General features: G+C 48.8%; 2 protein-coding genes and 1 long non-coding RNA gene across 3 annotated transcripts in view; all 3 read left to right on the forward strand.

The window, feature by feature from the left end:
* Positions 1-20753, forward strand: part of EEF2 (eukaryotic translation elongation factor 2) — a 57639-nt gene that overhangs the window by 14727 nt on the left and 22159 nt on the right. The window lies entirely within an intron of this gene.
* Positions 1853-15878, forward strand: DAPK3 (death associated protein kinase 3). The gene is made up of 8 exons (XM_063290944.1): positions 1853-1994; positions 7628-7988; positions 9204-9333; positions 9514-9562; positions 11244-11270; positions 12506-12658; positions 13628-13673; positions 14794-15878. Exons 1-8 carry the CDS (start codon positions 1933-1935, stop codon positions 15334-15336), a joined length of 1371 nt encoding a protein of 456 aa, XP_063147014.1. The 5' UTR covers positions 1853-1932; the 3' UTR covers positions 15337-15878.
* LOC134488487 (uncharacterized) lies at positions 16225-19505 on the forward strand. The gene is made up of 2 exons (XR_010066974.1): positions 16225-19189; positions 19293-19505. It is a non-coding gene; the product is annotated as an uncharacterized LOC134488487 (long non-coding RNA).

Genomic DNA, 20753 nt, shown 5'->3' on the forward strand with positions numbered 1-20753 from the left:
GGAAGCCTTTAGATCATGAAAAACTCTGCCCTTAATGGGACTCCACGATCGGAGAATCCTACGGAGACAATTTCTAGGCTGCTCGATTTCAGGAGACTCTGCGTGGCTTACAGTATTAATAACAGAAGATTAAAATACCAATTAATACAACATGGTCCATTGTTGGAAGGAAGGATCCCCGAAAAGGGCTTTCCCTCAATGGTGGGGCCCTCAGCCAGCCCTCTTTCTCAATTTTACTCCGGGCGGGTCGCTTCCTGCATCTGAGGGTCCGATTCCGCCGCAAGCAGAGCGCTGGACCCCCGCCGGAGCCTCCGCCAGGCTCTCATTGATAAAAAGTGGGCCCTGTGACGTCACGCGTTTGGCAGAGGAGGGGGGAAAGGTGGGACGCTGCGGCAGAGCCCGCCGGTGACGTCACCGCCGCGCTTCAGCCAATGGGAAGCGCGCTGCGCCGCCCTCGCAGGACGGGGCGGAAGATTGTCTGCTGGAATGCGAGGAGCGGCGGCGGCGGCGGCGGGCTGCGCTCTCGGGGACGCGCGTCGTTCCCCCCAGGCGCGCTCCCGCCTGCGAGGTGGGCGAGGGGCGCCGGTTCGTAAAGCGGCGGCGGGCGTAAAGGAGGGGGGCCGGGGAAAGGGGGGTCCTGCGCGGGGGGGCGTGAGCTGGGGAGGGGGTCGGGGAAGGGCGGCCGGGGGCCTCTGCCGGGCAGCAGCGGGGCTGGATTCGGGCGGGGGGCGAGGCACCGGCAGCTTCGGGGCTGGGGGCTGCGAGGGGGGAGGGGCGGGGCGGGGCGGGGAGGGCGAACGGAGGGCGCTCGGGCGGGGCCGGGGAAGGGGCGCCGGGCTGGCGTGTGGGGTCGCGAGCGGGACTGAGCTGGGGGGGCTCGGGGGAAAGGGCTCGGGCAGCTGCAGGCGGGTAGCGGGCCAGGGCCAGGGCCAGGGCGAGGCCAGGGTGGGGAAGGGGCCGGCCGGCCTCCGGGGCGGGTGGGGCTCTGGGGGAAGCGCGGCGCGGGGGAGGGAAGGAGGCCGGCCGGCCGGTGGGGGCCTCGGCAGCGCCCGGGGAGCGGGAGGGGCCGGGCGCAGGTTTGTCCCTTCCGAGGCTCGCGGCCGGCCTGCTGGGGGTGAAATGGGGGGGGCGTGGAGGGGCTCGGTAGTCCCAAAGTGGACGGCTGGGAGGGGAAGTGCTGCAACGTGGAAGGCGGGGATGGGGAATGTGGAGGGGCTTTGGAGCCGAAGGAAGGAGGGAGGGAGGGAGGGAAGGAAGGAAGGAAGGACAGCATTTGGGAATGATGAAGGAAAAGCGTTTGGGGGGGCGTCTTGGAGGAGGCGGTTGCTATTTGAGGAGGGGGAAATTTGCCAAAATCTGGAGAAACAGGCCGGATTCGGGGTTGCCATTGCAGATTGAACAGAAGGGGCGCAGGAGTGGTGGAGCCGATAAAAGATGACAGGAAATTGGGGGAGCGGGGGATCGCTTTGAGTGAAAAGGATCTTTGTCCTACGAAATGCAGTGGGGGCTCATCGAAAGAAGCTCTCAAGGACGAAAGAGAGAAGCTGCCAGGGTTGGCGCAGAAGAAGCTACGGGGCCAAGCATTTGGGATGTCACGAAGACGTTCGGGGTACCCCAGGAGGCCCAGGACAGTCTCAGCAGCCGAGGAGTGTCTGCCGAGTACGGGCAACAGAGTCAAGATGGCTGCCACAATGGTGTGATTGAAGCTCCTTCTGGACATAAAAAGCAGGCAGAGCTTTTGATCACACCGCTGAGGTCCCCATCTTGACTGGGTGGACCGTACCTTGTCTGGACAGCTACTGAGAACAGGTTGTGAAATGACAGCAGGGGACCTGAGTTGTCTACCCCACCCCTTTCCCAGGTCTGGCTGCTCTCGGCAGCAGGAACACCAGAAATTGAGGTGGGGGAGGCAGCTGTTCCCTTCTCGCAAGAATGTCCACCTTCCGCCAGGAGAGGGTTGAAGACCACTATGACATGGAGGAAGAGCTGGGCAGGTGAGCGGTGTGTTTATTGCGTGGGGTTCTCAGCTCTAGGCTAGATCAGAAGTTCAGTTTTTTTTAAAGCCACCACGGAAAGTGAAGCCAACCCCACTTCTCTGCTGGTGCCACAAGAACTACCCAGGCCTGTACGTGAGATCACCAGGAGTCAAGCTGGTGTCAGGAAGATTTGATCTTTGCCCATTAAGTGGCAGAACCTGGTTGACCTTGGCTAATTTCTGGAAACTAAGCAGGGTTACCTCTGGATATTCCTGGAGGGAGTATTACCTGGGACTCTGAGGATTGCAGGCCGAACTGGACATACCAGTCGGTGGCGGTGACAAAATCACACGTTGTTAAGCCAAGAACCCGCATATCTACGTAGTCATCAGAAATAATGCTCAACTCAAGAGGTGTGGGTATACAGTACATAGGTAGGTATGCATATAATCTCCTTTTCTCTGCGTTCAAACACAAGCTAAGCTTTGCATGCAATTAAGTTTGACTGCTGGGCCATAGAAATAGAGGGCAAATCTTTTTCAAAAAGTTGGGTGCTCCAGCCAACTTTTAAAAAAGAAGACCCAAGAAATTTCCTGGACCTCTTAATTCATCAGATGTTAAGAATAAGCTCTTGGTGGTGAGTTCCTTCCAGGTTGGGATGTGTTACAATTTTTTAAAACTGTTTTTCCCATCAGCAAAAGAATGTTTACAAACACTTTAACTTAAGTACGAGTAGCTCTCAACTTACGACCATTCGTTGAGCGGCTGTTCAAAGTTACAACAGTGCTGAAAAAAATGACTTGCGACCAGTCCTCACACTTATGACCGCTGCAGTTTCCCCACAGTCACGTGATCAAAATTCAGGTGCTTGGCAACTGGTATGTATTTATAACGGTTACAGCGTCTCAGGGTCACTGATCACCATTTGTGACCTTCCCAGCCAGCTTCCGACAAGCAAAGTCAATGGGGGCAGATGGATTCACTTAACAGCCATGTGATTCACTTAATGACTGGCGAAAAAGTGAAATTGGGTGTGGGTCACTTAACGACCGCCTCGCTTAGCAACGGAACTTCCAGTCCCAATTGTGGTTGTAAGTAGAGGACTACCTGTAACAGAAGCCAAAGTTTAACCTTCTTTGAAAGAGTTCTTGATACCAAGCTGAGGAACAGGCTGAATTATCCATGCGGGGGGTATGTGTGTCTCGCAAATCACAAAAGCTGCATGGTGCCGTTGCGAGAGTAGCTCCGACTGCTTTAGAGATGCGCTGTGACGTTGCGCACGCATAAAAAAAAGCCGGCTTTCCGATGGTGTGATGTTGATGGAAGTTTCCAATTCTGCCGACTCCTTTGGGAACTGGAGGCAGACTGGAAATCTGGGTGGTTTGTTCGATCTCTGGCTGTGACTTCATTTGTGCAGTTCAGCGCAACCTCAGCAAAGAAGTCTTCGCCGGCTACGATTTCCTAATGCGATTTCTTAAGTCAAGGTTACTTCACTGCGCTGACGGGAGTGTTTTAGCGCGTCGTTCTGGGTAGGCAGGACGGTTTGATGGACACATCCTGTCTGAGTAATTCTGTTTCGCCCGATGGGCGTGAGACAGTCTTTCCTGAGAATGTGGAAAGAGGGTTCGATGGGGCTGCAAATCAGATTTCGACCTTTTTCCTGCGCTTCGCACCCATGTGTGTTGTAACTTCAGTTTCAAGAGGATGTGAAATCTTTCTCCAGGTCAGGGGAAGTAAATGCTGTACTACTGAGGCATCCAAGCCTTGTATTAAAGCAGTGTTTCTCAACCTCAGCAACTTTAAGCTGCCTGGACTTCAACGCCCAGAATTCCCCAGCCAGCTGGCTGGGGAATTCTGGGCGTTGAAGTCCAGGCAGCTTAAAGTTGCTGAGGTTGAGAAACACTGCTTTACGGTGTTCCTGTTCACCTTTTTGATAGTTTGATCATCAGTTTTACTTGAAAATTGGTGCTAGGTTGCTCAGTGATGCTCGAAGCCTGAGATTCCAACCGCTTTTTTCAAAAACGAGTGGGAAAACTTCTATTCACAATATTGTGGACTTGGATTTTCAAGCGACAGTCAAACTCTTGGGAATCTGCAGCTTGCAGCTGAGAGTCCGTATTCAGGCTTGTTCACGGTGTCGTTCCTGGGTGTAAGCTGTCCAGAGTCATTTGGGAGTTAGGCGGCCTACCAATTAATGAAAGAAATACAGAAAGAAATGTTGGCTCTTGCCAAACTAACATTTCTTTATTTGTTTGCCTGTATTCTAAATTCTGAATGAAATAAAACATTCCTAACTTAGCAAATCGCTCTGCCCCTCCTCTTGTTTCTGTTCCAGCTTCAGTCATGATCTGATTCCTATTTTGAACCAGGGTCTTAAACCACTGCTTGATTCTGGCTTGGAAATCCTGCTTAGTAAGCCAGCATTCAGCTGCCCTTCCTAGTTTGGACTGTAAACTATGCAAGGCTAGATTTCTCCCTGACTTCCTAAATAGTGGCTGATTAAGCCAGATCCATCTGATAGAAACTAGGTTGCTGTATGTCTGTATGTTTAATGTTTCCTCCCAAAACTTCCAACCAAGGTTCTTTTCCTTAAGAATTAGGGAATTAAGAATTAGTGGCGTTGAGCTTCTTCTGTTTTCTGCTAGTTGCAGAGCTGAAAGGATCCAGGTGCTTCTGTTCAGAGGCTTTCTGTAGCTACAGCCTTACATGGAAAGCCTGCAGCCTGCCGGGATGATCTCACCTTTGAAAAATGTAAATAACTATCCCTACGGAGGCCGGGGGGGGGGGGGCTTTATGAAAGGCATGAAAAAGACTTGCCCATTTTACGCCTGTGTCCAGGGAGGGGCATGTCCCAGTTTTCCCCGCGTTGTCACAAAACCAGGAAGGGCTTTGGCAAGAGCGTCAGGAATGCGATGAGCCTGCGCAGTGAGAGGATGGGGCTGAAAAGGGAATTAACTGAAAGGTTAATCAGGCCCTTGGAATCCCTGATGGGAAAATATATCAAACAGCTTGCAAATGTCCCAGATATTCTTTAGCTGCCCTGTTCCTGGCCACAAATGGTTGGCATTCAAGGTTGCTTCTTCAATTGCTGTTCCAAAACCCCTGGATCTGTGGTTGATCCGTTCCAGTTGTCCTCTGGGCTCATTTGCTCTCCAAGCTCTTCCTTCCTGTGTTTTTGATTCCAGACTGCAGCACTCTTCTCTCCTTCCTTCTTGCTACAGGTAGTCCTCACTTAACAACCACAATTGGGACTGGAATTTCAGTTCCTAAGTGAAACAGTCATTAAGTAAATCTGACCCAATTTCACGACCTTTTTTGCAGCAGTCATTAAGTGAATCACTGCGGTTGTTAAGGGAATCATGCGGTTCCCCATTGATTTGGGTTGCCAGAAGCTGGCCGGGAAAGTCGAAAATGATGATCACATGACTGTGGGATGCTGTGACGGTCATAAATGTGAACTGGTTGCCAAGTGCCCAAATTGCGATCATGGGACCGGGGGACGCTGCAACGGTCATGAGGACCAGTCGCAAGTTGGTTTTTCCAGCACTGTTGTAAGTCTGAACCATCACTAAACAAATGGTTGTTATCCGACGACTACCTGGACATCATGGCAGCAAAGACCAGCATGCTCTCTACCTGAACAAATTGGGGTAGTCTGAGCTATGATCCCTGAGCGACTCCCAGCTGCATGAGATTGATGCAGTTTGTTTCTTTAATCTGTTCAGTTCAGTCATGTCTGATTCTCGGAGACTGCCTGGACATGACTCTGCAGTTTTCTTGGCAAGGTTTTTCAGAAGTGGTTTGCCATTGCCTCCTTCCCAGGGCTGAGAGAAAGTGGCTGGCCCAAGGTCGCTGGCTTTGTGCCCAAGGCAGGACTAGAACTCACGGTCTCCCGGTTTCTAGCCCGGTGCCTTCACCACCACACCAAACTGGCTTTCAATGTAGTTTAGCCTTCAACTAAATCTCATTTTCCTGTTTGTGGACCAGACAGAGGCAGAAGGCAAAATGAATGAAAATCCTGCTGCTCTTAGTTGACTGTTCATGTCCCGAGCGAGGTTGCTTGGTTTAGGATCAGGTTTAGAGCCTGCAGTGACATTCAAGTTCACGATAGGTAATCTGTTGGGCAATTCTTTCCCTTCAGAGTGAGCTGGAGAGTTTTTACTGAAGATTCACTTGGTCCTCAGATTTACTAATCTGAACCAGCCACAATGAACCAGATGTTTGGTTCATGCCGTATGGGAGAGGTGGGCTTGGTGTTCTGGGCATCATGTGCTGGCATATTACACTAGGCACCCTGTTCTTCAAGGCTGCTGTCACTTTTACTTAGATAATGTATGTTCGACGCCGTGAATGTTTAGACTCCATTGTATAAATGTCGTCACCACAATCCTGTAGGGTGAGTCTTGGATGCATCCTGAAGATGAAAGGACCAGGGCGGGCAGGAAGTGAATTGACAGAGGTCCTCTACTTATCTCAGAGCTGAGATCTTAATTACCATAGGTAGTACCCCTAGGCAGCTGTAAATATTTGTATTTTATTAACATACCTACTGTAGATGGGCTAACAGCTGCAGCTTCCTGAGAATGTCTGTTGCCATTATTTTGAGGAACAAGGTCCAGATGTGTCGGAGGGTGAGAAAAAGGGACAGGGACTTTCCAGACACACAGACACACACCACCCTGTTTTTCTCTCTTTACAGTGATATTTAATGCACACAGTGACCTTACATTAACAAACTGTACATCAGTGTTCCTCAATCTTGGCCGCTTTAAGACGTGTGGACTTCAACTCCCAGAATTCCCCAGCCAGCTCAATTCTCTACTGAACTCAATTCAAAACTCAATTCTCTACTGAACAATTTTAATTTCAAACAGGGCTTTTTACAGTGTCTTACCTGTGTCCCTCCCTCACGTGTCTTATTCCTGTATTTTTAACCCCTAGTTTGGGATTGAGACCATTGCATCACCCCAACCCCATCAGGGTAACTCAGCCTGCCGCCATGCGTGATTGCAAAAACTTGCTTTCTGCCAGAAATGTAAGGGAAATGAATATGGTTGGGGGTGGGCGCATGGATTTTGTAGTTTGGGGTCTTTTATCTCTTTCTGAGTAGATGAAAGGTCTGTGGAGGATTATGAGGAGTGAAGTCAGACATGCCTCTGCACCCCAGTTGGGGAGCTCCAGTATAAATGTCAGCCCTTTGAGGTAGGCCTGGTCAGGAAATAGACACCACAAGGATTCACGGAATGCTGGTTTATTGTAAAAGGATGTAATAGCAGAATTTTGAAAGCTGGCCAGCATTTCCCTCTGCTCTCTCAAATACCAAGCAGAATCAAATTGGGGTTGTTTGGAGTTTCTTTCTCATGCTTACCCCTTCCCCAGGACTAAGTTCCCGTTTCTCCTTCCTTAAGGGCTGGCTCCTGCATTCCTTGGTCAAGGTTATCTCCCCACTCCTCTGTAGGAAGGCAGGAAGTAGCATAAACGTCCCACGCCAGCCCCTCGAGGCTCAACATTTGTTTCTCCCTGGAGCAGCACCCTTTGGCCTTTTCAAGGCAGGAAATGGTGCCTTTTTTTCAGATGTCCTAACGGCTTTCAGGCGCTTTCACTCACGTGGGTTATAAGCCAGTCCTTGTTTCTCTTTCTTTGGCCTCCAGCGGCCAGTTCGCGATTGTGCGGAAGTGCCGGGAGAAGAAAACCGGTTTGGAGTACGCCGCCAAGTTCATCAAGAAGCGGCGTCTGTCCTCAAGCCGCCGCGGGGTGAGCCGCGAGGAGATCCAGCGGGAAGTGAACATCCTGCGGGAGATCCAGCACCCCAACATCATCACCCTTCACGACATTTTTGAGAACAAGACGGACGTGGTGCTGATTCTGGAATTGGTCTCGGGTGGCGAGCTGTTCGATTTCCTGGCTGAGAAGGAATCCTTGACGGAGGAAGAGGCTACCCAGTTCCTCAAGCAGATCCTGGATGGGGTCCATTATCTCCATTCCAAACACATTGCCCATTTCGATCTTAAGGTGAGATCGCTGGATTAGGATGTCCACCAAAATAATAATCATTAATTAAACTTCTAAAAAACAGGGGCTTTGTAGCAAAATCAACACGGTCGTCTGATCCGGAGACGTCTGTAGGACCTCAGTCTTTTTCTGGAAAGAGGTCAACAAAGGCACAAATCTAAATTCTGGGGAAGAGCTCTTCCATAGAACCGGGGCCATGCTGAGAATTGGCACTGGGAAATGGGGGAGAATGCGATTCCCATTTGTTTGCAACATGCTGGTCTACGCAGAGCCCACAAGTGTGTGCTGGAACAAGGTCAGAGCAAGCCTGGTGTTGCTTTTAGCTACTTATTTGGAAATTCCGTTGTTATTATTTTATTCTTGGAGGTAGGTCCTATCTGCCAAGAAAGTTGATGGTCGTAAAACATAGAAGGAATGGATGCAGAATACAGTAGAAGACAATCCGTTGTATAACTGTTTCAAATGTAAGATTTAAACAATAATGATATAATGAAAGCACAGGACAAGTCCTGGCTTCCTTTCCCAGATTTCCCTGTTAACATCTCCATTAAGTCCTTTCCGAGGTAAGATATACAGTCTGAAAAAACTAGGCTGTGTACCCTGGAAAATAGTTTAGCTGTTGCCCAAGATTGATGATTCGCTGAGAGTCACTCGCTGAGATGGGTGGCTATAGAGATCGATCAATCAATCAATCAATCAATCAATCAATCAAATTCATTCATTCATTCATTCATTCATTCATTCATTCATTCATTCATTCATTCATTCATTCATTCATTCATTCATTTTCATTCATTCATTCATGTTGCTCTAGTCTGGTTTGGTCCTCTTTTTATTTTGGGGCCTTTCACAGCTGTTGCTGGAACGTTTTCAGTTTTTATCTCCTAAGAAGAACTTCCAGAAATTTCTTAGGTTGTTTGAAGAAGGTTCGCAGTAGAGAATTGGTGCTTCAGCTAGCTCAGCTGCTCTGACACGTTGGGGACACTTTGGAACTTCTGAGAATTTATTTTAGAAAGGGCGAGAGAGGCCCAGTGTGGCTTGGAGCGGTTGGCATGGCTGGTTTTTGCAAAGCTGGCTGGAAAAGTTGTTGGCAAAAAGGGGTGGGTGTGCTGCCAATTTTGCCCAAGAATTCTCAAGTGGAATTTAACTTCAGATCTTCAGTTGCTGGATAGACTCATGCATTTCCTTCTTTTTTTTTTCCCCCCCTCCTTTTAGCCTGAAAATATCATGCTCCTTGACAAAAATGTCCCTAGTCCCCGAATCAAGCTGATTGATTTTGGCATCGCTCACAAGATTGAGACAGGAAATGAATTTAAAAACATCTTTGGCACTCCAGAATTTGTAGGTATGTGCAGGGAAGCGGGGGGGTGGGGTGGGGAGTTGCCAAAGGACAAGGGTTGGGGTGGAAAGCTCTGAATTCTCCACAGGAGAAAGATGTTCTTGCATATGGAGGATTGATAGAGCAACTTTTCCAGGTGAAAGAAAATTATTAATAAAAGACCTTCCTTCTTTCCTTCCTTCCTAGCTCCGGAAATAGTGAATTATGAACCTTTGGGCCTCGAGGCTGACATGTGGTGAGTGAAATAAATTTCTATTTCTTACTGGGCTTGTAAGTTGGAGAGCAAAGAAAGCAATACAGGTAGTCCTCACTTAACGACCACAACTGGGACTGAAATTTCAGTTGCTAAGTGAAGCGGTCATTAAATGAATCCGACCCGATTTTACTACCTTTTTTGTGGCAGTTGTTAAGCAAATCACTGCAGTTGTTAAGTGAACCATGTGATCATTAAGTGAATCACACGTTTCCCCATTGATTTTGCTTGCCAGAAACCGGCTGGGAAGGTCGAAAATGGGGATCATGTGACCATAGGATGCTGTGATGATCATAAATGTGAACTGGTTGCCAAGCACCCAAATTGTGGTCATGTGACTAGGGGGGGAAATGCGATAGTTGTAAGTGTGAGGACTGGTGGTAACTCGATTTTTTCCAGCACCGTCGTAAGTCTGAACCGTCACTAAATGAATGGTTGTTAAGTGAGGACTACCTGTATATAGGCCCCCAAAGCTTAAAGGCAGATGTTCTAACACTCTTCCTGGACATAATTTGTAGTTTTTGAAAACCACAGTGCAGTTTCAATTTAGTACTCTTAGCCAAAGTTGTGGCTCCTGAAGTCCAGATAGTGTTGGGTGCATGTTGGGAGTTGCTTGGATCAGTTCCAGTCCGGATTCGAATCTGATTTTGGAAGCCAACCTTGGTTGCCTTCTTGAGTGACATCTCTTGAGGAACAGATTGGGGACAAAGGGAGACTTACGGGGTTTGGTGGTCTTTTGAGTTGCATCTGAATCTGTTCAGAAGGATGTCCTTTCGTGGGGTTCACCTGTGTTCAGTTCATTTTGCATGGACAGTCACGAAAAACAGTCCTTGGGGACTTCTGCCCCATCCCTGGCCACGGTCCTGAGAGAGCCTGCCAACCTGCCCCTTACCCCTGGGGACCCACTGGGGGAACCTCTAACAACAGAGCAGCAAAGTGCCATATCATCCACTTGCTTCTTCTGAGAGGTTTAGATGCCGGAGAATCTCCATCGCTGTGAACAAGCAGCAGGAAATAAAACTTACCAGAAAGTCAGGCGTGGAAATGTATCACCTCTTTTGATGATCCTCCCCCACCTCATCAGGCTTTCACTTCTTGACAAAACTGGCAGGTGTGTGTGTGTGTGTCAAGAAGTGGCACTGGAGCAGAACAGGTTCAGAGGCAGAGCGGTGGGGGGGGTTGCCCCACTTGTAAAGAAGCAGTCAACGCAGCGTGCAGCCTTGAGGCTCGGAACTAAAACGGTATTGATGACTGTTGGCTTGAGAAGGGATGTATTCAGGGCCGATGAGGTCTGTCAAGAGCTCTTTACCTTGAAGACTCCATAATATGTCTGGACTGGTGGCAGCAGCCCTCCCAGTGCAAATCAACGAGGGGAGAACATTTTATGACCTCTGGCTGGGTGAAGTTGGCCCTTGGCTAAGTTCTCAGCAGAGAAGCTGCTGCTTCATCACTTTTGGCTAAGTTCAGCAAGGGGTCCTTCAGTCGCTTTGGTTTCCTCATCTGTATAAAGCAGTTATTTCTGGATTTCTGAAGTTTTATTTATTTGTTTGTTCGTTTGTTTATTGGCCATAACGTAAACGTTGCTCCAGTCCAAGCAGAGCTCGGAGCAGTTTCCATCCTTCAGTGTAATGCAAGTTTGCTTCTCTCTTCTGTTCTCCTGTAGGAGCATCGGAGTCATCACTTACATCCTGTGAGTATTTTCAAATCAATGGCTCGTTTGCCCTTTCTCAGGCCATGGGTTCCTTTACGTGCTCCAGGTTCTTCCCCGTTGCAGCAAACACAGGAGAAAAGCATGTGCTGGTCGGGGTGGTCCTAAGGCCTGGCGGTAGAGACGGAAGTTCTCACTTCAGCTCTTCAGACTGAAGGGCACTTCAGATATGGGGTGAGGCAGGCCTAGGGGGCAAAGGGGCCAGTCCAGAAGAGAAGGCTGTCTGTTGCCTAGATCTTTGCAAATCTTGGGTTGTAGAGAAAGCAGCAGGACTGCAGTGACCTTGTCTGATTACAGTTGAAATTTGAAACATTGCCCAACATACATGGCTTGGAGGAGAGATGGAGGAGAACCTTCTGTGCCTGAAGCCTTTTCTTTTCACCCCCTGCCCCCCACCCCCCGTGGACCACCATAGCTGAAAATTGGCAGTGTGGTTCCCCTCTTATTTTAAGACTGAAAACTCATGAAAACAGCAGCACAAGCTATGAAATAAACTTAATAAATAAGGTGGCAAGTGGCGGTCGTGACTAGGAGGGCCTTTGCTCAAGTATTTTTTTGTTGTACTTTTATAATGGTTTTTATGACTTTTATTTGTAAGCCGCCCAGAGTCACTTCCTTAGTGAGATGGGCAGTGTATAAATTGAAATGTGAACCGGTTGCCAAGTGCCCAAATCATGATCACATGACAGCAGGGATGCTATGATGGTTGTAAATGTGAGGACCGGTTTTGTAAGTCATTTTTTTCAGCACCGTCTTAAGTTCGAACCATCGCTAAATGAATGGTTGTTAAGGGAGGACTACCTGTACTGGGTTCTTGATGCTAAGTTTGCAGATGTTTTGTTACCGGTCTAGGGAGCATCGTCAGTGCGTGGGGGAGTTCACTGAGGGTGCTCCCTCGCCCAGTAGGAAACGTCTGCAGGAAAGCCAAGCTCGGAGAACCCCAACCATTCGACAGTTCAACCCTGAGCTGCAGATATTCTCCAGAATTGCAGTCGGGCAATTTTATTTGCCTTGATGGTTAAGGCTTCCAAACAGTACCGCTTGCGTTTAGCCCATCCACTTAATCATAGGAATGAAACCGGTGGACGTTGGCCAACGGTTCTGCCCTTCTTGGCTGCTCTGTGGCTTGCTCAAAGCGGCCTGGGGAGGTGGCTTCTTCGTCCTGAGACGCAAGAGGCCCTGGGTTGAAGAATGATGCGGGCACCTTCCTCCTTCAGCTTGAGCGGTGCCTCTCCATTCTTGGGGGAGACGAAGCAGGAGACCTTGACCAACATTTCTGCTGTGAATTATGACTTTGACGAGGAATACTTCAGCAACACCAGTGAACTGGCCAAGGACTTTATTCGGCGACTGCTCGTGAAGGACCCCAAGTAGGAAGCTGGGCGCGTTGTGGCGAGGGAGGGTGGGAGAGTTTTCCTTTTAGAAGGTTGAAGGGGATCTTCTCAGGATCAAGCAGAAGAACCCATGTCAAAATATAAATATGAATGAGGTTAGCAAAGCAGGACCAGAGATAGACCAGCAGTTTGGAACCCTCCTGGGGAAAATGTTTCAAGTTGAGAAAATGGTGGTGGAGGATTCACAGCCTGTTTATTCGTTGCTGTAACGCTTTGGGGATTGCGCCCCCTCTTTGCCAACCTGGTAGTTCAGGAAGAGCAAAAACAGGAGACCCAGAAGAACTGCTTCTTTCTGGTGGCCTACATTGGTTTGCGGCTTTGTCTGAACCTCCCTGGTCCTCCCAGTGGTTAGCAGAAAGCTGAATAAATCAGCAGTAGACACTCCCATGCGCCAAACCTGTTTAACCTGGAGCATTTTTGCACACCGCCCTAGTATGCTTTTATGCTGCAAAATTTATTCAATTTTTTTTAATGCGCATTATCTACCTCAGTGTTTCTCAACCTTGGCAGCTTGAAGATGTGTGGACTTCAACTCCCAGAATTTGTTACCGGTCTAGGGAGTTGAATTCTGGGAGTTGAAGTCCACACATCTCCAAGCTGCCAAGGTTGAGAAACATTGACTTACCCAGTCTTGGAAAAACTGCAAAGCAAAGGTCTTATTTTCTTCTCTAAAGCTGGGTGTATAATTTTGGAGCAGGACAGGGAAGCCGCACTGAAGTTGGGACTGAAGTTTTCTTCACTCCTCCTCCTGGGAAGGTGACTGCGCAGTCAGTGTTCTCCTCAAAGGGGTCCCGAGGGATGGTGGTCACCAGCCGGTGGTCCCCAAGGATGCTGAATTTTGGAAAGGTTCTCTACAACCAGTGGGAGTGGAATTTCAGTCTCCTTTCTTTCCATACATTTTGCATAGATCCTAGAATTGACTGTTGCTCCTTTTGATGATTGCAGGAAACGGATGACGATTGACCAAAGCCTGGAGCATCCATGGATCAAGGTAAAAACAAAGTCTTTCAGTAAGACTTTTTGCCCTGCTTTTTAGCGGAAAGGGCCAGCAACTCGGGCACCAGCCGTTAACGTTACACGGTGGGGATTCTCTTGAAATCAATATTCTCTGGTGTTTTCAGTGGTTTTTCCCTCTGTGATGGTAAACTGTCTGCCAGAGAGAGCTGGGTTGGCGGACAGAGGTGGAAGAAAGGTTCGGTGGCCTCTCCGGCCTAAATGTGAGGCAGTTGACAGATTTACTGAGCCATCCCCTTCCTCAGTAACCAGGCTTTGAGAAATTTCAAGCCAAAAGTTGGATAGTTGTTTGTCTGAGACGGGTGGAAGATTCCTGCCCTGGGCAGGGGCTTGGACCAGAAGACCTCCAAGGTCCCTTCTAACCTTACGAGTCTATGGTTATATGAACTCCATGGTCCTTTCTAACCTCATGAATCTATGATTCTCTAACCTCCAAGATCCCTTCTTACATTATGAGTCTATGATTCTGTGACCTCCAAGGTCTGTCCCAACCTTTCTCTTCCTTTGTTTTTGACCAGTGGTATCACAGAGGCTCTAGGGTAGAGGATGGATGGAGAAAAGTCTTTCAGAAGGGAGAATGAGGACTTAAATGTTTTCCCTCCATCCTGGCTCTGTCGGCACAATGTGTATAACACAGCTATTTAAAGTTCCAACAATTGTGGTCACGCCACATGCTAAGATAGGTTTAGCTTCTTTGGCAACTTAGCATGTTGTGCCAGCCTTCCCTGCTTATAGATCAATGCACTGTGTGAGCCCAGAAAATGGGTTAATTCAGCAACTAGGCTCAGCCTGTTGTCTGGATGGATTCAAGGTGTTGTCTGGCCTGTGTATGGGATGGCCATGTTTCCCCTGCTTCCCCACCTCTTTGCTGGGTGTGTGGTGCACTTAGCAAGCTAAGAGACAGCCTACGGGCATCTACCAAGCTTTCTCTGGGGAAAGAAGGAGCTGTGTCCTGCATCTGCAGCAAATTAAAATAATGGAGCTTCTCAGAAAACAGCTGAAAAGGCGCTGCTCTGGGAAAAAAGTGGGGGACTGGGAGGGAGAGATAAAGAGGTCCACCATTTCCTGAGGTTTGCCCCCTTTTTCATGTCCCCAAGGTGATCAAGAGGCGGAACGTCCGCAATGAGGACAACGGGAAGAAGCCAGAGCGACGGCGCCTGAAGACCACGCGGCTGAAGGAATATACCATCAAGTCGCACTCCAGCATGCCGCCCAACAACACCTACGTCAACTTTGAGCGCTTCTCCAAAGTCATGGAGGAGGTGGCGGTGGCCGAGGAGAGCCTGCGTGAGCTGCAGCAGAATAAGAGGTCCTTCCGGGAGGACATTGAGGCCCTGAGGTCCATCTATGAGGAGAAGGAGTTGTGGTACAAAGAAGAGAACGAGGCTATCAGCCAGGACCTCCGGCAAATCCAGCAGGAGATGCAAAAGACGGAGGCCCTGAAGCGGCAGGCTCAGGAGGAGGCCAAGAGTACCTCGTTGGCAGCCAACAGGCTGAAACGGCACCTTCGGAAGCTGGAGAACCGCTACGAGGCCCTCGCCAAGCAGATGGCCTCCGAGATGAAGTTTGTCCAGGAGCTGGTCCGTTCGGTGGAGCTGGAGAAGCTGCAGGGTGGAGAAGAAGACTGTGGAATTCGCTAATGGGTCCCTTCTGGGGAGGTGGGGGAAGGCCATGTCCTCGTCAGGGTCAGGTCTCCCCACTGTGTCTCCACTCACCCACCCTTCGGGAGGGCCAGAAAACCCACCGGCCTCTTCTCCCCACTGAATTGCTTGGCCTGCTTCCAGAGTCCCACGTTCCATCATGCAGCGCTTCTGCCTGGACCCCACAGGGAGGACGAGTTCGTGCACGTCGGGAACTTTTCGCGTTCCTGAAGATGGGACAGGACACTTAGGAAATGCACGCCCGGCATCTTCCCCTTTTCCCACTAGCTGACGCTTTGCATTTCTTGAGAATCCCAAACTTTTGAGGTGGCTCGGAAACCGTTACCCCAGAAAGAGATTTCCTGCTGCAGAGGGCGAGGTAGAAGATCGATCCCTGTGGATTTTGATTTTGGGCGAACGCGATCCACAGCCCACAGGGCGTGATCTCCTCTCTGAACTCAGCTGCTCTGGGACAGCCCATTCTCGGGAATTGGCCTGGGTTCCTGGGATCTAGGGGGCATTCCGGGCAGGTGGGCCTTCCAGAAGAATCTTGGTTTCCCAATTTTGCATGGGAGGGGGCGGCTCTCTGGAATTGTAGCTGCCCAAAGGGACGCCAGAGGGGCGAGGAATGGCAGACTTTCCCCCATTAAGCCGGGGTGGAATTGCAAAGAACCTTCAGAACAAATCCAGACAAATTTTGTCTTTCGCCGAGGGGTGTGTGGCAGACTTTTTCTGCCCTGTCGCTTTGGACTGCTGACTGCAGGAGTCAGTTTCCTTATATTTTGTATATTTTCATATATATATATTCTCCATTCATTCATTCATTCATTCATTCATTCATTCATTCATTCATTCATTCATTCATTCACGTATGTTCTCTGTGTCAGGGGAACAAGAGGCTTCTCTGTGATCCAGGAGTAAACTTTCTGTAAAAAAGAAACCCATCTCGCGGTCCTTCCTTGAATGAACTTGGCTTCATCTCCATCACCTTCCGGTTGGGGCTGAATCTAACTTGAGGTTCTCTTCTCCTGGCCTTGCTGGCAATGGCACTTGAGACGATCCTGGGGGGAGATATCTTCCCCACCCAGGTTTTAAGAGCGTGTTTGCAATTTGGCTGGCGGCGTCCCTTCCTTTTAACTATCCTGCTTTGGGAGGGCTTTGCTATAGATTCGAAATGGAGTGGGGTGTTAAGAAATCCTCACCGTTCCTTTGAACAAGGAAAAGTCCTTGTGTAGGATAGGATGTCGCTCCCTCGAGCAATAAATAAATCCCTACATCGGATTTCTTATTGGGAACTTTGCTTATCTTTTGGAAGTCAACTCCAGGCTTCTGTCAGCCAGGCTGAAGTTCCTTCTAACGCCACGTCTCATCCGGAGACCCATCTTTCCTCTCTCCTCTACAAATTTATTCTATTTCGATGCTCGTGCCCTGTGTTGACTGAGCACCTGCTTCATAGTCCTCTTTTAAGCAGGTAAAGATTTCCCACAGGGCGTGCCTCTGAATTGTTCAGCCGGGTTGCAATTTGGGTAGACTGTGCCAAACGTCATATAAAGACTCCCTTCAGTCGATAAACTTCCGGTGATCGCCAGAAATTGTCCATGTTCTTTTCTTGGCAACAATATACAACAGAGAGCTTTTTCTTCCTTTTCCCATTGTCGCTTCCACCGCTGGGTAAATTTCCTGGTGGCCTCCCATCCAACTATTAATCAAGTCTGACCCCACTTAGCTTTTACATCAGCCAAACCTTAGCTCGGTGCCGCCACCTGTTGCGGCTATGAATGTAATATGGGACACTCTGCATCCTTCTTTTCATGTTTATTTTTAAAGAACAGATGCACACTCTTCTTTTGAATGCTGAACAGCAGCTTCACAGTTACGTGGTAGCAACGTTCAAAGTTTTATGACGGATCAGCCGTTTTGGATGACTTCTAAACTCTTAAGAAAAAGTAGGGCCTGTCTATCGGAAATCCCAAATCTGAAAGAAGCCAGCTGTCCTATAAACCTTTTGGGGTGCCAGAGAGGAACTACTTCATTCCCAGATGACATAATAGTTGCAGAGTTTTTAGGACAGCCTGCAAACCGTTAATGCTCCCTGGGTGTCAGACTTGGGGTTCACCATCTTGACTTAAACATGCTAATTAAATTTCAGCAAAGAACAAGGGCCTCAGCTGTGTCCTGGAGAGGCATTTTCTCATTTGAAATGTGTTGCTTAAATTATTCTAGACTTTTTTACCTGTGCGTTAAAATGAAGGCCCCCATAGATTGCCAAAAAGATCCGCACATAATCATCTTCTCTGTGCAGAAGGGGGCATGAAAGAGTTGAATTAATTTAGCGATTTGAAATGGACCTCCTGTGCCCATCTTCTGGACTTTTGCCCTCCCCTCGGGGTATAGTTGAAGCCGCGGGTGTGGCCCTTGGCCTCAGAAGTGCTGTGCAACCGGTCTTGCACATCATTTCCTGTCCTTACTGAAAAACATCCTTTCTGATTAGGATTGCGCATTTCTCCTCTTGCGTAGCTTGGTCATCACAAGATCTCTTCTAGCATCCTTTCTTTGGGCAGCATCACAGTTAACTTGCTTATTTATTTTTTTACAGCAGTCACTGAATTCATGAAGAACCCACACCTTCATCCGTTTTCCATTCAATAGTGTGTTGTTTTCAGTTTGTTCCCAGCTCCAGAACCTAGTTTGTTTGTGTTACACATTTTCAGTTCCCTGAATTCACATTCATTCCAAGACTTTGTGTGTTACCTCGGAAAAAAACAAGCCAGCTTCTTCTCAGTAGCCATCAAAGCTACTTCCACCATTCTTTTTATGTTTGTGGCATTCTTCCCTTCCTTGCGGTCTCCAATTTTATTTTCTTTCAGCCTCTTTAGATTTCTCTGCAGCCTAATTTTCTAGCAAAAACCTGTGGCTACTTCTGATTTTTCTTCTTTTGTATTGCGATTCATTTCAGGATAAGTTGAAAACCTTCTATTTGTATTTATTTATTTATTTTTTATGCCACCTTTATTATTTTTATAAATAACTCAAGGCAGTGAACATACCTAATTCCTCCTCCTCTTTTCCCCACAACAACCATCCTGTGAGGTGGGCTGGGCTGAGAGAGAAGGACTGGCCCAAGGTCACCCAGCCGGCTTTCATGCCTAAGGCGGGACTAGAACTCTCCTACTGCGCCTGATTGGCTCTTGGGCTGAGAGAGAGGGACTGGCCCACGGTCACCCAGCCGGCTTTCATGCCTAAGGCGGGACTAGAACTCTCCTACTGCGCCTGATTGGCTCTTGGGCTGAGAGAGGGGGGCTGGCCCAAGGTCACCCAGCCGGCTTTCATGCCTAAGGCAGGACTAGAACTCTCCTACCGCGCCTGATTGGCTCTTGGCTGAGAGAGGGGCTGGCCCAAGGGCACCCAGCCAGCTTTCATGCCTAAGGTGGGACTAGAACTCTGTCGCCTGGTTTCTAGCCTGGTACCTTAACCACATCTTAAAGTTGTCAAGGCTGAGAAACACTGCCCTACAAAGAGCAGATTGACTTGTGGGCTTCATTCCTGTCTGCAGTAGATCTTCCAAATCCAGCCCAATTGGATCTGAAGGTTTTCTGCCAAGACTGACCTTGTGCCAAACAAGGGGGAAACATCTGGCTCCCAAGACTTACCACCAGCTCCAGATGTGAAGCCTGACCACACTGAATATGCTGAGTGTTCCTGTTGGCTTGCCTTCTTCCAACTGGTTCCCTCCAGATGGGTCAGACTCCCATAATCCCCAGCCAGGGCAGGCAGGTGATCTTTTGCAACCTTTTAGGGGTTGGCACCAGATGATGCTGATGAGCAGGACACCTTGTGGGTCTGGGTTTCAGAGGTGGGGCGTCTGTGGGACCAAATGTGGAACTGGGCTGGTTGTCCTAATCTGTCCCAAAATTGAGGTTTTCACGCTTAGGGAAAGCATCAGTAGAAGCAGCAAGGCTTGAATTGCATCCTATGTGGCCCCCCGTTGCCTCTCCACCCCCCCTCCCCAAACTGGGAAACCGCCAGACTTTCTTTTCAGGACTGGCCACCCTAAAGGGCACATCTACTGCTTCCAGGCTGTTGATAATTTGTTTTGCGATACTGTCTCTTGAGATGGGATGCTCACCAGCTATGCAGTGATCTCTGTAAAATAATAAAGACGTTTTGATGCTGTGTGCTTTGCCTCCTTTTCCCACTCTGCAGCGTATTTCATATCCCCAAATACATTTAGTAACCGGGTGAGCCTCTTGGCAAGCATCACATCCATTGTGAGCGTGTTTGTGCAAACACACACAGACGGGAATTCTAATGCATCTTCTGCACAGTGGTTTTTTGGTCCCAGCCAATTTCAAACTGCCGCTGTTCCTAAAACGTATTTTAGAGGTACGTTATATTTTATACTTTAGAAGTAGACCTAAAACTTATTTCAGAAATAAACCGCAAAGGATGGCTGAAAAAGTTATTTCTGTTGCCACCCCAACGCTCTTGAGGGACACGTTTCTGCAGGAAACAGGCGGCCAATAGGTAGATTGTGATGACTGCTGGCATGTGGAGAAGCTGTGGCCAACTTCTGCCCTCAGTGAAGTTAAAAATATCCCTAGTGGTTGCAATCATCTGTAGATGGTCTGACGTGAAAATTCCAGCTCAGCCATGAATATGGTTGGATCATCAGTGGAAACTGATGGATCATCGAACAAATCAGCCCAGAATTCTCGCTTGAGGCACCAATGACCAGGCTCAAATCATCACATTTTGGTCACATGATGCGCAGACCCAGCTCCCTGGAGGAGGCGCTGATGCTGGGAAAGGTGGAAGGAAAGAGGAGGAGGAGGACCAGCAGCCAAGGGGGTGGGCGCAGTTACAGGGGCGATGGTTGTGCTTTTGGAAGACCTGAAGGACCAGGTTAGGGGGAAGGTCATCATGGAGGACATCTATGTGGTCGCCTGGAGTCGAAAACAACTCGATCAGCACAGCTGGCTGGGGAATTCTGGGGGTTGAAGTCCCCACAGCTTAGAGCCGCCAAGGTTGAGGAAGCCTGCACCAGATGACCTCTGAGGCCCCGTTCAAATCTATGATTCTGTGATAGGCGGGAATTTCTCTTGCCCTGAACGCAGTTGTGACCCAGGCTCCTGGAGATGACGAGACAGGATGTCCTGTGGCTTTTGCATAGCTCTCCCACCTCCACCCACCGGGCAGCTTAGCTTTATTGCCAGAAGCTTGGAAAAAAAATGGAGATGCAGATTTATTTGATTAAGGTTAAAATATATATGTTGTTATTTCTGGTAGCTCTTAATGGACTTTTGCTGATTAGGGTGGAATGACGAGGCTTTATAATTCGTTTATTGGTAAGAGATAACTTATGGGGAGAAGAGATCTTTAGTTGAAATATCAGAGGTGGTGATAAGTTACTGAGGTTA

Source organism: Candoia aspera, chromosome 1, assembly GCF_035149785.1.
Source record: "Candoia aspera isolate rCanAsp1 chromosome 1, rCanAsp1.hap2, whole genome shotgun sequence".
Taxonomy (NCBI): Eukaryota; Metazoa; Chordata; class Lepidosauria; order Squamata; family Boidae; genus Candoia; species Candoia aspera.

Bases quoted from the DNA above. Each gene is read 5' to 3' on its own strand.
- DAPK3 (XM_063290944.1), top strand. From the start codon at position 1,933: ATGTCCACCTTCCGCCAGGAGAGGGTTGAAGACCACTATGACATGGAG. The intron at 1,995-7,627 runs GTGAGCGGTGTG...TTTGGCCTCCAG, and splicing joins ATGGAGGAAGAGCTGGGCAG to CGGCCAGTTCGCGATTGTGC. The intron at 11,271-12,505 runs GTGAGTATTTTC...TTCCTCCTTCAG, and splicing joins GGAGTCATCACTTACATCCT to CTTGAGCGGTGCCTCTCCAT.